Genomic DNA, 17,704 nt, shown 5'->3' on the forward strand with positions numbered 1-17,704 from the left:
CAGAGTTGACTGATATTTTAATAACGCAAAAATACAGAGTTTCACTCTGTTCTACAAGTTAGATACGCAGAAATAACTTAAAAAGCACATTAAAAATTTACACCAATTTAACAATAACAAAATTTCGATGACACTGGAATGAGGAAACAGACCTAAGAATCTCAAAAAACTTATGAAATTTTAACATTTATTTAATTTTGCTTACATAGTTCAAATGCTTTAGAAAAATGTACCATTTATATAACATGCATTAAATCAATCCAAAAGCTGGAGCAGTCATTCACACCGATTTAAACTAAAAAAGTGACAAATCATGGATTTGTAATCATATCAGACTTGAACCATTAGCATGGTTTTGGGTACTTGCAAGAACTTCAAATAACCACCCCATATGTCTCTCTTCTCATAGCATGCTGCATAAAAGGCAAGTTTAAATATAAAAATATTCTAAGCTATAAAGAAGCCTTGTCAAATGCTTCTCCTTATAGTAAAATCCACTGGTCAAGATAGCCTTCATGCAAATGTTAGAAATCTCAACTTAAACAGCTTTCATACGAATTTTGCTAGAAGTCAAACAGATTCAATAGAAATAATTAAAAATAAGGCAAAATCTCTTGATTAGAGAAAAATATTTACAGTGCATCACAGAAGTAGGCAAACTTCGATAAATCTGAGTCCTTTCTACACTTTGCCCACTTCAAGATGCTAGTAGAGCATGAATTGAGATACCTCAAGACATGCTACCTTCTACTGCCGTCTTTCATTTAAAACTGGTAATAAGACTTGCATCTTTTAAATAAAATCTAAGCAACATTATCAATTACAATGCAAATATTCACACTTCATAGACAAATAGTATCAAAAATGCATGAAAATCAACTATCACAAATGTCAATATAAACAATTGCCAATTTTAGTTCCAATGCAAGATTCTAATAAGAACCATTGTAGTAAGACAGCCATCATTTTGTGACAGCCATAAATAATACAAATACATATCATACACACATCACCACATAGCCAGCTTCTTCAGATGAGATGACGATAGTGCTTCATTCAGACTCACTTTCAAGTATTTACTAGCCGAGAACTTGGACCTCACAGCCTGGAAGATGGAAATATTAGAACTACCAAGTGCCAACTAATATGACAATGAGGAATTCACTGGAAAAACAATTACAAATTTTATTTTCAAAATAATGATCAATGTTCTTAAAAACCAACCACTTCAAATATCTAGGAGTGCTGCCGATACTATCAATGGCTGGAAATTGTGGGCTTTGAAAAACAGTCTTAAAGAAGCTCATAGCATTTGAAAACAACATTTAGCAAAAAATATTTGGTCCCAATATATAAAAAAAATAGAAACATGGAGAAAGAAGAAACAGTGGTGAGAGTTGTATAAAGAAACAAATAGCATGGGAATCATCAGAAGCAGAGATTAGACGGCTGGGTCACATCCTTGAAAGAAGTGGAGAGAGTATGATAAAGCAAATTCTTAAAGGGAAAGCAGAAGGAACAAGACTGGAACGAAGACCGAGAATGCACTGGAAAGATAAAGTAAAGAAGGATATAAGGAAGATGGGAGCCCAGCTGGATATAGCAGAATCTGGAGGTACATGGTTGGTGAGGAAAAAGACCATCTAGGTTTCCAATGGGCGCAGGAATATGTATAGTACAGTAGACTCCTGTTAATTGGGACATATTGAGACTTGTGCACTTTGCCCCAATTAGGCAAACTATCCTGTATACGGGCATAAACAAACGTTGAAATGATAGAAAGAAGACTAAAGAATGCTTATAATGCGACATAAGTTTATTAATCTATTAATTTGATTAATAAATCAGCGAGTTTAGTTAATTTATTATCATTTTTAAGAATTATAACATTTAGTTAAAATTATTTTTCACAGCCTCGGGCGATGCTGAATGAATGTCTTTTACTATGTACTTACTATTAAAGAAAAGTCCTATCCTCTTGCGGATAGTATAATAACAAGATCTTTCAAAATAGGGCAAGAATAGTAACATTGTGAAAAATAAGAGTAAATCAAAGGAGGAAAATATTAAAAAAAAAAGTATTCAGAAAACAAAAAATTTTAATTTCGTTGCGAGTATAGAGTCTATGTCGCCGACTCATGGCCCAACAAAGCGGCATGCTGTCCCAATTAAGCAGAGAATACTCAGGATTATTCCTCTATTGGGTTCTGTTCTTCAAGATCTGCCCTAAGTAACCAGTGGACCCATTAAACGGAATCTACTGTATATATATGTAGTGAATAACAGCAGTCAGTACAAAACAGATATTACAGAGTTTTCTAAAAGAGCCAATTATTTAGCCGTTAAAAATGCAAATTTTCCTGCTGATGAAAAAAACCCCATCACTCAGGTGAAGATCTCCGCAGTTTCATATTACGTCAGGTTCTTTACCTAATGAACCAGACCTATTAAGAAACTTATGCCTATGCAACTGATCTTATGCATCACTCCTGAAACTCTAGATCGTCTAATCCTAGTCTGTTTCAGCTAAAACGATACATGAAATATCATGACCAGAGGTCCGTGAAAGTGGTTTTATTTTTCGCTAAAATTTGTTTTAAAACCATATGATTTCGGTGTTATAGAAAATCTTGGTGGTATTATAATTATGCAATAATTTTCCCACTTTTATAGGCGTTATTATTTTATGGTACACATTTCATGAATACTTATACTTTTACTAAGCATTTTATACAACATTTAATACAATTTTGATTGTAAAAGAAATGTTTCAACTTGGTTCAAGGTATATGAATGGTTCAAGTATGTAGTCTTGGTGAATACGATCGGCAAACTGCAAATTCCCACTACCCCATATGTATATACTTCGAGAGCCATTCCAGAATTTTTGGATTGTCAAGTTTCTCTACACTAAATAAAGCAATTAAAAATGCTTCTGTAGTAGCAACAACAAGCTCCTCCTTTGCTTCCTTTGAGTATTCAAATGATAGCAGTCATTTTTTGGGTCCCCTTTCTTTTGCATGTTTATGTGTATCGCTACTGATGTGCTTTAACAAATTAAAATCTTTTATCACAAACTTTGCACAGTAATACTCTTGTCTTTCACATAAAATCCTTCTCAGCTGAATTCACTTGCCCTGGTATGAACATTATCACTAGCTTTTGGCATTTCAAAATTGCTATCCGCTCAGTATCTAAAGCTGGAACTACGATAAAAAAAACAGGCCAACCACAAAAAACAACCTGTCGCAATGGTGTTTTCAAACAGTGCTGGGTAGCTACGGTATCACCATAATACAGTATAGTTTACAAATTGGCTGTAATGTTTCATGTCATGGGTCCCTTTCTATACCCCTCACCCAGGTGTTGAGGGAAGGTAGGACAGCAGCTAGATAACAAAATCGCTTAGTTTTGATTACGGCTGTTGCCAATCGGTCAGGAAAGGCAGTGAAAGAAGCACACTTAACAAAACAATCGGATACAAAGAAACTTAAAAAATTATTTCCCATTTATCAATCCTGAAACATCTAGAATAAGATGCTTTCTCACTTGAAGAATTAGATATGAGATTTGGCCAACCTTGAAATGATTTTTTTTGCATTTTAGCTCAGTGGAGAGCCAAATAACCAACGATCCGTCTGCAAATAAGGAGAACCCCCTCATCCTATCCTTTCTGTTCCTTCCTTCCCTTCTCCCACTGCTAGCGCTTCATGCTTTCAAATAATCATAGGTGTCTATAGATGTCTTTAAACACATCGAATCGTGCAGATGAGGGCACAGCGCCCATTTCAATCCGTCTACGGCGTGAAATACAGGCAAAGCTACATTGAGGCCGCTTTCTGACGAGACGACTTTTCGCCGGCCGCCGTTCACGTTACGACGCCGTGAAATTCAGGCTGCTTTCAGACGAGACAACTCTCTGCCATGCTGTGGGCCGTACCGTGAACGGCGGCCCAGTCCCAGCCAGCGGCCGTGTATAAGTCAACGAAATTGTTATATTAGACCCACACTCAAGGTTCTCCTGCAACAAGTTATCCAATGACGCTGTCTAATGCGTCGCGGTGAGCCACCGGAATTACTGATTGGCATTGATGCCTACTGGGCACGTGAGCTTGTATTTCCACTCTTCTGCAGCCACATTAAATTTCTTTCCGCACATTTTTAATTCATAATATCTAATTTTTCAGGTGAGAAAGCGCCTCATTCCAAATACTTCAGGATTGATACATGGGAATTTAAGAGAGGCTGTAATAAACTTAACAGCAAATTCTGGAAGAGAAATCACTAGTGCGCGATATTACGTGGATATGTTATTCGCGAGACTAAACGAGCCAATTGACCTTGGAATCGTAATGAGATAGAGCAATAGAACGTCAGCAGCGTTAAACAATGAAGGCTTTAATAGATTATGACTCATTAAATGTGATTTTTTTGCTAATCCACCTAAAATCGCAAAAAACACAAAATTTAGTTTCTATTTACCGATTTCGCGTTATTTTGCGATATCGCGTCTCGCGAAATTCACGGAGCTCTAATCATGACAATCGCCTATTAAAAAGTTTATACAGGTCTCCTTTCACCAACATGGCTTCTACGAAAGTCAGTTTTCTGAATTCGGCATTGATTTTTTAAGAAAATTTACGTACTTTGGGGTACCCTAAATGTTGATATAATTTTCTATTACCTGTTTTTATATTCCACAATAACTTTTTTTATAAAAGTGTGCCAATTTCGGACAATTTTACTGCTAGCTTCCTCAGACTACCTAATTCAACAATTTATTTTAGGTAAGCTCTGAATAGGATCTTGAAAGGAGATGCATTTTGTTGTGGATGATGTTGTGAGAGTACGTAATGACATTCTCTTTCATCTATAGATCTATTCATCATAGATTAACACTCAAAGAAAGGATCTCAAAGCACAGTCATCCACCCCTAGGATTGTTTTGAGTGAGAAACCAGTAATGTATTTTGAGTTAGGTGAAGATCCGACGAAATTTGGAGTTTTAATGAAACTATACTGTCACTGAAGATAGTTCCCTAGTACAGTGTTTGTACAAAGAAACTGGTTAATACCTTGAGTCACATTTACATCACCATCCATTTCCAAAACCAACAGTACAGTTGCATGAAACTCTGGTAGTTATAAAAATTAAATATTTGGAATCCAAAAACAGTTACATAATACATTGACTTAACAACATGTAAATTCCCAATTTACTAATAAAACATTACTGTACCTTGTACTTGGAGGTCTCAGCTTTCACAACAAGAGCGGCGAGGTTTTTCACAAGATGTGAAATACTGGAAAAACTGTACGTAGAATAAAATGACAGGGTGTCAGTCCATAGTTTCTCCGTGAGAGTTTTTTCTCCACTGAATATCCTGAAAAGGGTATCATTCAATTTCTCAATATTCCTAACATACCACAAAATCAAGGATTAAGAAAACTAGCATGCAATTGATATTTAGCAAATAAAATCTACCATAGAGAGAGGTACAATGCAGCTGCAGCTAAGAGTGAGGGAGGATGATGACACAAACTGTAGTCCAATAACCCCAATTCAACGAGGTATTTAGCCATATTGTGATGAACAGCTTCAGCCTAAATAAATGAACGTTACAATATATGAGAGCAGAGAAAGGGAGAATAAACCTCTATTATACCTTCTGAAATCACCATGGGTCAAAAGAAAGGACATATTACCTTGGCTGCCTTTGTATATCTCCTCAAAAAATGCAATGGGAGGGGCTTCCCAAGATTGAAATCCAAAGTTGACAAGATTTTGCATTCCATTTCAAAAATTTCTTCCTTTGTGCAAGCACCCTGAGTCGTGTACACCAAGTCGCAGACATCTGGTCCAAATAACTCCTCGTATTTACCTGCGATGAATAAGCACGTGGCCCCGACTAGCTGCAGCTTCGTCCGATCAATTTTTCGGTAATCCTACAAAATTTTTAAAACATTTGCAAACATCATTCATACTGGATCCAGCTTGGCGATATGTAATAATAATCCCAAGCAGGTTATACATTGAACAGGGTTGCCGACTTACAAAAAATATTGGGGGGCCCAAACCAGGGATCTTGCCCTGGTAAATTTTATAAGTAGTGAATTTGAAGTTTTTAAGCATTTTAGAAGAGCCATATGATCAACATTAGAACCCTGATCACTCGAATCTCGATATCTGGACACTCCAGGGAAAATCGACAAGCCTTGCACATTTTTTCCTCGCATCTAACGAATTTTTGGGGGGGCTCGGGCCTCCTCAGGTCGCATGGAGTCGGCACCACTGACATTGAAAAAAAAAAAACTTAAGTGATAAGGTATGTTAACAAATGTTTGCCAAGTTGTAGAAGTGAAATTCTTGCTTGATGCATGCACCTTATCTGTATTAACATAAGTAAATTATAAGTACAGTGAAACTTGGTTAATACGTTCCTCCTTAGTACGTTTTCCTCCTTAGTACGGCGATTTCCCTCGGTCCCGGTACCATCCGAACAAAATACAGGTAAAAGAATTTGGTAAGTACGTTTGAAAAAATTGCGCTTTCCTGGTTAGTACGCTCAATTGCTTGCCGTGACGCAACCCGCAATGCGTTCTCTAGTGTCTTCTTAAGGTTCGCAAACGTCTGAATTCATGATTTAATTTATTATTATTAGCCATTAACATTCTTCCATTCATTCCACATCTCTTTCTTCTACCGTAATTGATCCAAATGCATTTCTGAATTCTTGTGACGCGCTGAATAATAAAATACGGCCATTTTTCGGGAATGTCTGACTATGAAAAACTACAGCCAATAAAAAGCCCCAATTTTCCCCACCCCGAGCTCCTCACCTTCTGTTGCCTTTGAAGCGCTTGGGAGTGCCCACTGCTGCGCACAAAGTTCGTGAGTGGGCAATTGTTGCTATTGCACGAGTTATCATTGGTTATCATGATGAAGAAATGAGTCTTAACGGTATTAGACAATTCCCACTAGTGATGGGCAAAGTCGATCATTTTAGTGATTCAATCATTTTGACTCGAGTCACATAAGTGATTCAATCAATTGATTCAATCACTATGATCGAAAAGACTCAAATCAAGATTCAATCACTATGATCGAAAAGACTCAAATCAAGATTCAATCACTATGATCGAAAAGACTCAAATCAAGATTCAATCACTATGATCGAAAAGACTCAAAGGAGTCATGATTGAAAAGACTCAAAAGGAATCATGATCGAAAAGACTCAAAAGGAATCAAGATCGAAAAGACTCAATCAATGGATGTAATAAATCACTTTGAATAATCGAATAAATACTGCCTCATCTGCGAAGAGCATTGGTAACGCTGATTGCTTTTCATATTATCATTTCATATACTATTTTAATTGTGAATTCTTAGATGAGTAAATTAGATTGCAAAAATGAAGGAAGCAGTGTCATGAAAATATTTGGGAAGGCGAAACTGCCACAGTTTCTTAACACTAATTAAATAATTTCTAACTATAGTTGATCAAAATATAACACAAAATACACCACACACTATGCATGAATCTGATCTGCAGGATAATTTTATGAACGGCACAATAAAATATAACCAGCTTTAACTTCTACTTCTTAACGTTCTCCTATAGGAGTCATCTTAATATTTTCCTTTTACGTGTATTGGTGTTATTAATACTGATAACTGCTGGAAAACATTTAAGAAAAAGATTACACAAGTATTCAGTTCTTCATAACATAGTATTTAATTTTCTCACAACTATTTCTGCCCTGAAGAAAAGGGATTAAGCATCGGTCGTTCCAAATTTTGAATCAAACCGGAAACCGAGATGATTGATATGAAACCGGAAGTCGGAGTGATTGATGATTGATGATCGACTTGTTTAACGAAATGAATCATGAGTCATTTGATTCACCTAGTGATTCAATCATTTTGATCGAATCGTTCATGATCGACCCATCACTAATTCCCACATTATCTAAAGCAGTACTGCTCCATAAACTCGACGTCGTGCGTATTTACTTGACTACTGTTGCGGGAGCAGACGATCCTCTGGATCTCCACGCGAAGCTTAGCTTAAAAATACTTGATCTCGGAACGAAAGCAGACGACATTAGACAAATTTAGAAAGTAAATTTCAACTGTTTAATATAAAATTTTCTTGTTATTACGTCGTAATCTAATAATCTTGCGTGTCATCAGTCGATATATCGATCGATTTTACAATCGAAATGGTATCAGAAGCGAATGTCTACGGCTGTTGTCGTAATTTGAAAGTCAATATAATTTTGCCCAATTTTTATGATGTTTAAAAAAACCAGTTGACTTACTCCGGGTTGTTGTTATATTCTCCGAGTACGCTGTGAGAAAGAAAAATGACTTGTCTGAGCTTCACTCGTCCTCGTTCTGTAAATATATATAGGATAAATCACAGGAGATAGACGCCGTAATCATGAAATCGTCTAGGGATGTCCATGAAAAATTGCGATTTTTATTCACATGGTATTGTTTTTCAATGTAGCGCTCATTTTCTTGATTTTAAATGTGAAAAGAGTTCAGGGAGGCGATCCTATGAGAACTACCGATAGTAATTGTAATTATGACGACTTTTTCACTGATTGCAATAACCCCGACTGCTATTATTTACTTTCCTCGTTAGTACGTTTTCCTGGTTAGTACGTTCATTTTTCGTGGTCCCTTCAGAAACGTACTAACAAAGTTCCACTGTATAGTCAAATTTGTATAATACTACCTACTCAGGAGAAAACTTATACAGTACATCATTATCTTTGTACTAACTTGATAACTTCTCTTGGAATCCCATAAAACTGTCTTGGGCACTTAGGTGACCCCATGTAACAGTTAATATTCTAAAGTGACATACTCATGGGATTAGAGAATATGTCACCGCTCTGTGCTTTCTGTTATTTACTTACATATGTTGGACATGCTATTCACAAAAAGTGAAAAACAATGAAAATGAATAATTGAAAGGGAAAGCTAGCAGCACATGAGAATCCCCACAAATCTGCATACAATCCAGTTCCTTATTTCCAGCCTAGTCGAAAATAAGTAAAATATAGACAAATGCAAGTATATGCAAGTGTTGGATGAACTGCGAAGAATTATGCTAGGGGAAATGTCAACTATGATAAAATTTTCAAAAGCAAAATGTGACGTTGCATTGCACCTTAAAAATGGAGACAATGAGGGTAATTGATTACTGCAGGTACCCAATCAAGCCAATTTGCTCCCTGATTACAAAATGGTTCAAAATGATCTTGTACATGGTAGAGAAAAGGCAGTCTAATATTTCAAACAATAATAGCACATTTTGATAAGGAGTAAAAACCACAGCCAGCATCAATGGAGGAATATTACACCTTAATCAAGAATGTGGTAATAGTAGCCTAGATCAGTGATGCCCAGGGATACTCCAATGTCAAAAGACATGTACTTAAACCATAATACAATAGATATATTAGGAGGAGGAATGGAAGCATATGTATTTACCATTGTGAACAAGAAATAAATGACCATGTGAGCCATGCATTAATGAAAATCATACGTAAGTATTATTTTAAAACAGAAGATAAAAGAGCTTTTTAATTTTTAGAGATTTTACACATTTTTGGATCTCACATCTGAACCATTTTGGGATATCATATTCACAGATGCCTTAAGAATAATATTAGGGCGCTTGTTGAATAAAAATCCATGGTATTTGTTGGAAATCATGTAGCATTTGAAATCTAAGTTCTTTCAGAAGATCTTATCAAATCATTTATGGGAAGAGAGAAAATATTACACAATATTCATTGATCAGTAGGTGAATAATTTTTTTCACAAAATTTATGAGGTAGAATGAGATAGAGCACCTAACAACTTCCGTAACCCTTTCCTTCCAGCACCTACAATAGGGTGGTTTCCTATTATTTTTTTATTGCCTAAATCGAAAGATTATTACTCCTGGAGTACGAATTTCACGCTTTTAGATTTTTAAACGACTATATCTATTTTTCGCGATTAAATGAAAAGTGAAAAATTTCAAGCGCGCGAAAATGCGACGCGTAAGTAGGAATGATGGGAAAAAGTCCGTGCGACGCATTTCTGGTTCCCCCTCCCGCCTTGTGAGGTGACCTCGATCGAGGCTCTGAGCGCTGATAGGACGTAGGATGCTAGCGGGTAGCTGAGTACCTTGCTGGCTGGTAGCGCTTGGCTTAAGAAAGGTTTATTAATACCTTATCAAACGAAGAAAACTTTCCGACCTTAGCCAGTTTTAATAGGTGATTATTAAGACATGTTTCCCTGAGCTCTGCGCCTCATGCATGCATTGGTAATCTCAGACGATGTATAACTCCTATCCTCTCGTGTAGAACCTAGGTCCCCGTGACGTCACGTGGAGTGGAATCACATGGACGCCAATCTGGCCTTTTTCAAATGAGGATAAAATTTGAGTCGCTTACGCGTCGCATTTTCGCGCGCTTGAAATTTTTCACTTTTCATTTAATCGCGAAAAATAGATATAGTCGTTTAAAAATCTAAAAGCGTGAAATACGTACTCCAGGAGTAATAATCTTTAGATTTAGGCAATAAAAAAATAATCGGAAACCACCCTATTGCAACCTCAGCGGTCACTTCCCTTCCCTTGTGTAAGCGAGAGCCGACGTCCAGTCTTTTGCGTTGACAAATCTGCGACAGCTATACCCAACGTCAGGTGTTCTGAGTTTGAAAATGCCCATTGGCTCAACCCGACGTCCTGCACTTAAGGGTTAACATTCAACGCGGAGCACGTCAATTAATGTGATCCTGTCCGTCAATTGCCGTGCTCTGCAGGTCAGACATCAGCCTTTATCCGCCTCCATACGTGAGTAATATCCACTTCCGAGTCTCCCGATCGTGTGCATGGCCTTCAGCAAGCTTCCCTCTTTCGACCCGTGTGCGCCATTTGAAAATAGCAATATTAGACGGAAAATATAGCGGGAAAACCACACCATTTTTCTATCTCATTTTATCGACTGATTCTGGCGACATTCATGAAAATCAGGCCCGCAAAAAGGAGTCTTGGAAAGACTCAACATTAAAAGAAAAAGGGAGGTCAACGTAAAAGGACAAATTGGAAGAAAAATACTGGGGAGAGGCAGCTATGACAGTTACTTATATTGAAACTAGATCTCCAATAAAAGCACCGAAAGGTGGTGTCACAGAAGAGGGCTGGTCCAACAGAAATGCAGATCTATGGCATGGAAAGTTTTTGGATCGAGAGGTTTTGCTTATGAACCAAATGAACTACAGTAAAACCCCTTATTTACACTTTTCTAGGGACCCAAGAAAAAAAGTGTAAATTGCAGGAAAATGCAAATAGTGGGAAATGGAGAATTTTCACTTTTATTCATATGCTGGCTTTGGAAATGTTAATTTTTTAATTGTTCACTAAGCGTTATTCCATAACATTGTTTCCCTCTGAAGCACAGTGTTTTTGATGGCAGCAAAAATTTAAAAAATAATCCTTTTTTTGTCTGCATTGAAAACATCTTTTGGGCTGTAACCTTCCAGAACTCTAATATATTCAGATTCTTTCCAGAGTTGCTGTCTCTATGTTAACATCTTTGCTTTCACCACTCACCGTCTTATACACAAGACTGCATCTATTTTTGAATCTATCCAACCAACCATTATAGATGCCATGGAATCTTCGATTTCCAATCTTGTGCGGAAATACTTCTTCTCTAGGGCCTTTGGGCCTATTTACTTAATACATTAACACGTACGAGTTAATGTCTGCTTGCATGAATGATTTTTGTGGACCGGAACGGGACATGTACGAATGTAGGCAGGGGCAGATCAAGGATTTTTTTCTGGGAGGGGCACAGAGGGCCTGACAGGCAAAAGATCTTGTCTTAATTGAGATTAAAAACAAGATACAACAATGACTTTACAAAATTCTCTTTATTTTTATATCAAAGTTATTCTTATTCAATTAAATGATTGAGCCTCCTTGAGTAATAAACAAAACAAAGTGAACGTAATGATGACCATCAGGGGCGGATCCAGGATTTCTTTCTGGGGGGCACAAGCAAGGCCGTATCCAGGATTTTGTTCAGGAGGGGGGGGCACAAAGATACCACGTTAAACAAAACAAAGGCAATGATAACCGGACTGTATTAAAAATCTTGCATATTTTTTAAGTGTTAGGGGGGCATAGATCCTCCTACGATAACCGTATTCAAATTTTGTCTATTTTTTAAGCATCTGGGGGAGGGGGGGGGGGGGCACGTCCCCTGCCCCTAAGTCCGACTATGAATGCATGAACCAAATTTGAACAGGTTCTATTTTCTGTTCATGCATACGCACAAGTTGGGTGAATACACGGTGCATTTTCGTGTACATAATTTAGACATTAACTTGTACGGGTTAATGTACTATGTAAACAGGCCTTTAGATGACACCATTTGCAGGGACATTTGATGATCTTGCACCTAAAAACTAGTCTTACAATGCGTTCTATTTCTTCTTACCTGTAATTCTTCACTTGTATTCTCTTTTTTGATAAGCGTCCGCACTGGTTTGCATATTTTACAATGGCATCGCGATTTTTCACCGCAGTATTGAATGTTAAGACTGGGAATCCGATCGGATTGCCAGTCCCAACATTCGAGTTGCTTCGCCAGCGTTTGAATGGATGCGGGTTCCAGTGTGGGAATCAACTAGCTCTAAAATTTTCATTCTCTCATCAGTTAAAAATGTCCCGTTTTTCACCTCGAATTTCCATTTTCAAGCCGGATAAATTCTATTTCCCGTACTAATTGAGGGTATAAACTTGGCAACACACGAGTATCTGAAGTACTTCTCGGCGATCAAGTGCGGTAGTACAAACTGTCGTGCGACTTCATAATTTTTTAAAGTTACAATAGTTTGCGATATACTGCTATTTCAATGGGATAATTCAAGTTTAAATAAGTTTTTTAAGTATTTATTTAACCCATAATTGCTACGCAACTGTTGAATGAAGTCTGCTCAAATGATCCCAGTTGTCGGTCTAGTTTTATAGTTCCGGCATTTATCACGTTTGATCACGTCTGGTTTCCTTTCAAACTCTCGTATCAAATTATCGACTACATGATTATTGTCAATATTCCTTCAGGAGTTCTTGCATTATAATTAATACATAGCTCGATTGCTCAAAACACCTACTTTCATATCGTGAATCTTTTCGCCGCTGACAGAAAACGAGATGACGTAGTTCAACTTTCCGACGTTAGTGGCGTTCTGTCCCGCCACATTCAAATTCTTCTCGGAAATAGTTCTTATTACGTCTCTCTCTCTTGGATTTTTAAATAAAATGCGCGAAAGGAAGCCAAAAGACAGTTTTTATGGGCTGATATGCACGATTAATTGTTTTAGTACGCAAATAATTTTTTTTAGTCGGCACGTCGTGATGCACATGGCGGGAAAACGAAAAAAACATTGCGTAAATACAGGGTTCTATTTACATTGGAGAGATAGGAAATATGACGGGACCCAGAAAAAAACTTGCAATTTGCGGGAAAACGTAAATTCCGATAATGCAAATACGGGGTTCTACTGTATATGAGAAGTGAGTCCCAAAAAGTACAGAAAATATCTTATCAGTCATAAATCGCAAATTAACAGAGGGACATAGATTGATTAACCCAATAAGCCACAGTATTCGTCAAATCAAGGAATTTAGTTTTCATAGAAACCATAGAGCAAGATGAGGACTCAAAAAACACAAGTGGCGTGAAAAAATTCTGAGGTCCTAATTGAAGCAGTAGAAGTAAATGTGGAAGGACACAAGTATTTCCTACCAATATGTTAGTCCCAAAGAAAATCAAATTGAAAAAAACCAGCCCTTTAATAATCTTATTTCTATGAGAGTCTATACAAGATTCTTCTGCTGCACAGCCAGACTAATATATACTTAACAGGAATTGCCTGAAGAAGTCAGTGGAGATAAAATAACAGCCAACAAATACATGGAAAATGATGTCCATAAAAGAAATTTAAAGTGATGTTTGTTAAAGTGAAGACTTACCTGATTATGAAGCTATCAAAATAATTAATGAAACATCAATGGATAAAGTATGTTAACGATAAAGGAAAACAACATGCACTATCGTAAATAGCCCGGATGATACATATGTAATTGACAGCTTCCTTTGATCGCTATCATACATTATTCTTTCAAGCTCCATCAGTTACAATTCTTTTCCCTTCCCTAATAAGAACAAAGTAAGTACATAAAGCAATTCTGCCTAGGAGATTGATGTTAATGTCATCTGTTCATGAGAAAGCTAATAATTTTGTGATTGATTTTGCAATGCAAATGTCTAAATAAAACATAACTCACATTTTCCCACTATTTAGTCTAATTCAGAGGACCATTATAAAATCACAAAAACAGCATTTGATGTTCATCATCATCACTGGTCAAAAATACTAAGATTGGTTTGACATAGCTCTCCACTCAATTCTTCTATCAGCTAATCTTTTCATACCTATGTATTTATTCTTTTACTCATCCTCCTTTAGTCATCATCATCATCATCACAAAATTTGATGGTATTTGCAGAAAATATATGTCACCATTGCCACTATCCCAATTTAATCGCAGCAAAGATACTAAAAACAGTATTATTTACATTGAATAAAGTTATCTGGCTATAGTATAAACGCTTTAACAGCTTCTTTGAAATTCAATCCATTATCATATCTTCCTTGATTATTCTCCAACAATAGGATAACAATGGGTAGGCAGCTACTCGTTTCATATGAAGTAACCAACTGTATATTAAAGAATTCAACAATACAAGTAATTCCTGATTAAATGAAATGGGAAAATTACAATTGTCATCCGCATGGTTGATTTATGAAAGACTTTGTCGTGTCTCCATCCTTGATGGATGAATCAAAATCAATGATAAAATGTTGCATTAAAAACAGCAGACAAACTCAGCCATTATTTAAACCTTCTGCCACAGATGTTTCTTCTGAATTACAACAATTGCATTAATTTGATATAGTAATTTCCTTCAGACTAGCAATGATGAAATTCTTATGTTTGCCATGGAAGACACTGCTTTCGTGGGATATCTCTAAAAAGACTTGCCTCCAGGGGCCAATTCTATGGCCACTTTCACATCCAAGGTCCTGGGCCAATATTATTGATAAGAACTTTAGCCTTTGCTGATTGCATATTTCATTTTAAACTAAGCAAAGACAATTACATAAAGTGCATAGAAGAATCAAAGATTAAGTGATTTAATGTTGTTAATGATAAGACTTGTTCCATACAAACACACTTATCTTAGTCTAGTCACATAGAAATATTATAAAAATCTGAAATGAGAGTGGGGACCCAAAAAAAATTGGTTGAGTCGATACGCAAGACTCAGAGGCGTAACTATGGAGGGAGATGAGGGGATGGATCCCCCCCAATGCCTCAGAAAAATAAAATATTTAAAACTATTGTCTAGTATTGAGTAATAATAACCGCAGCTAATAAAGTTAAAGTCTAAGGGCCAAAATTATGTAAAATGTAGTTCCAGGCATATCATTTTTCAAAAATTTCCCCGGAATCCCCTTTGCCCAGGGGGTCCTCACCTAACCTCTTCCATCCCCCAAAAGTATATTCCTAGTTAAGCCACTGAAATTACTAATGTTAAAAGATATGGAAAATACAAGAGTTAAATTTAAAATTCCTTTCTTCTTTAATCCTTTTTCAATTAAAATTATATTTGATGAAAATTAATAATTACATGAAAATGTTAAGTGATTGAACCTAAATTAATGCTTGAAACAACCTGTGTTGACAAGAATTTAAAATTTAGAAGTTTATGAAGTTTCCACCAATAAATCTCAATTGCAATCACAAGGGGGCTTACATTTTCAGCAACCAGGTTATCCACCACCCAAATAGCAAATAACTGCATAAACCATCCACCCTAAACCACAGCAGTGAGACAATGCACATCAAGGATGGTAAAAGTTAACTGCATGGTGAATGAAAGTTAATGCCACACACTATGATGAAGGTAGTAATAGAACGATGACATGTGTAGTGATAAATATGCCGATATTACCCTGATATAGCTGCTATGGTTCCCTGATCGTGAGAGATCAGCCAGATGCCTTCTATCTTCAGGAAAATTATCCATAAATACGTCAAGATCCCACAAAATCAATAGCTAAAACTAAGGACTCAACTTTCTTAAGCATAGAAACAACTGAAGCCTATGATGAATGAAGATACTCTCCCACAAACTACGTTTATCTGCACGTAGTACAGAACCGTTAAACATATAAACAAAAAAGTCTCTGAATTAAATGCATTAGTTATAATAAGGATTTTCAGAACGGTAGGGCATTAGGTATTTAAAGTTGCCCCCATACCAGAGTGTTGGAACATACCTGTAGAAACCTATCCAAGATTCCAACTGTAAGGTGTAGGCTTTCTTGAATCATTTTAAACTCATCGTGAACTTCAACGAGCCAGTTAAGAAGCAAAGCTCTCATTGATCCATTAATGCTTTGTCCGCTCAGATATGCAGGCCGAACAGGATATTTTCTCTGAAAATAAAAGTTAATCATAACTCCCAGCACTACAAATCCCTGAACGGCCTAGTTGGCTAAATGTAAATGCCCGAAAGCAACGAGTAACTATCCAACTTCTATAAATGCATACATAGAAAATAGACTGCGTTCTACGTAGATCATGAATCAACAGATGCTCCGTTTTTTCAAACCGTTAACGTACGTTCACACGTGCCAAGTTCATACATCGTCTAAGTGCACCTCCATTTGATTATAACCCAAATGCAGTATCAATAAATTGCGAAATACCTCCAATTCTCGAAGATAAGCATAAATATCGTTGGCATACGGCGGCGCCAATAAAGGGCTCAGAGCATCGTCCTTATCAATGTCCTCTATATCATGTAACTGCGAAGATTGGCTTTCCAAGGGAAGAGCTTTCGGTACTACAACTTTGACTGCCTTAGGTTCGACCCTAATAAAACAAAAAAAATATTAATCCACATGAGAGCAAGCGTTACAAAGGTAAAAGATATACTTTAAACCCACGTACTTCTTTAAAAGTCTGCTTGGCTCTACAAGAGTGCGTTTCGCATCCACAGCTTTCACTGCAAATGACGGCTTGGATATAACTTTGGTATTTTTCACGACTGAGCATGCCTGCACAGTATTAGTGGTCTTCTCAGTCACAGCAGTCTTTTTGATGGTTTTCACTGTTTCGGTGGTTGTAATGGTTGTTTTCGCTTTGACAGCCAACCGAGTGACAGGTTTAGCAGCAACATTGCAATTAATTAGTGGCCTCAAGGCAGGGCGAGCCAAGCCACCAACTTTTCCTGTCTCCGGTTTCACTCGAACGTTTTCCCTCGACTGCAATTTAATGCCCAAGGTGATAAGTTCCACGTGGCGAATTAAAATTAACAAACCCTTCAAAAACAAATATGACAAAGACAAATTATGGACTTCGGTACTCACGACGGCAGTTCTCCTTAGTTGCAAAGACATCTTCCACCCACTTACTATTCTTACAGAATTTTATTCCTCCTTCTCTTGCTGTCCTACCACTCGCTGCTACCACTTTCAATTGATCTACAATAGTTTCAGTGAGTCTTAACGAGTGAGAAAGAAAAAGAGATCTCATTCATTCCAATGCGGCCTTTA

At 36.9% G+C, this 17,704-nt stretch overlaps 1 protein-coding gene across 1 annotated transcript; it reads right to left on the reverse strand.

The window, feature by feature from the left end:
- On the reverse strand, nt 1-17,704 carry LOC124165489 (G2/mitotic-specific cyclin-B2). The gene is made up of 8 exons (XM_046542928.1): nt 17,519-17,704; nt 17,100-17,413; nt 16,856-17,021; nt 16,424-16,582; nt 5,707-5,946; nt 5,486-5,604; nt 5,240-5,384; nt 1-1,105 (listed from the first exon to the last, which is right to left on the reverse strand). Exons 1-8 carry the CDS (start codon nt 17,546-17,548, stop codon nt 1,010-1,012), a joined length of 1,269 nt encoding a protein of 422 aa, XP_046398884.1. The 5' UTR covers nt 17,549-17,704; the 3' UTR covers nt 1-1,009.

The sequence above is a fragment of the Ischnura elegans genome, chromosome 9 (genome assembly GCF_921293095.1).
Source record: "Ischnura elegans chromosome 9, ioIscEleg1.1, whole genome shotgun sequence".
Taxonomy (NCBI): domain Eukaryota; kingdom Metazoa; phylum Arthropoda; class Insecta; order Odonata; family Coenagrionidae; genus Ischnura; species Ischnura elegans.

Bases quoted from the DNA above. Each gene is read 5' to 3' on its own strand.
- LOC124165489 (XM_046542928.1), bottom strand. From the start codon at position 17,548: ATGTCTTTGCAACTAAGGAGAACTGCCGTC. The intron at 16,583-16,855 runs GTATTTCGCAAT...TTTTATTTTCAG, and splicing joins CTTATCTTCGAGAATTGGAG to AGAAAATATCCTGTTCGGCC. The intron at 5,385-5,485 runs GTAGATTTTATT...TACCCTTTTCAG, and splicing joins GCATTGTACCTCTCTCTATG to GATATTCAGTGGAGAAAAAA.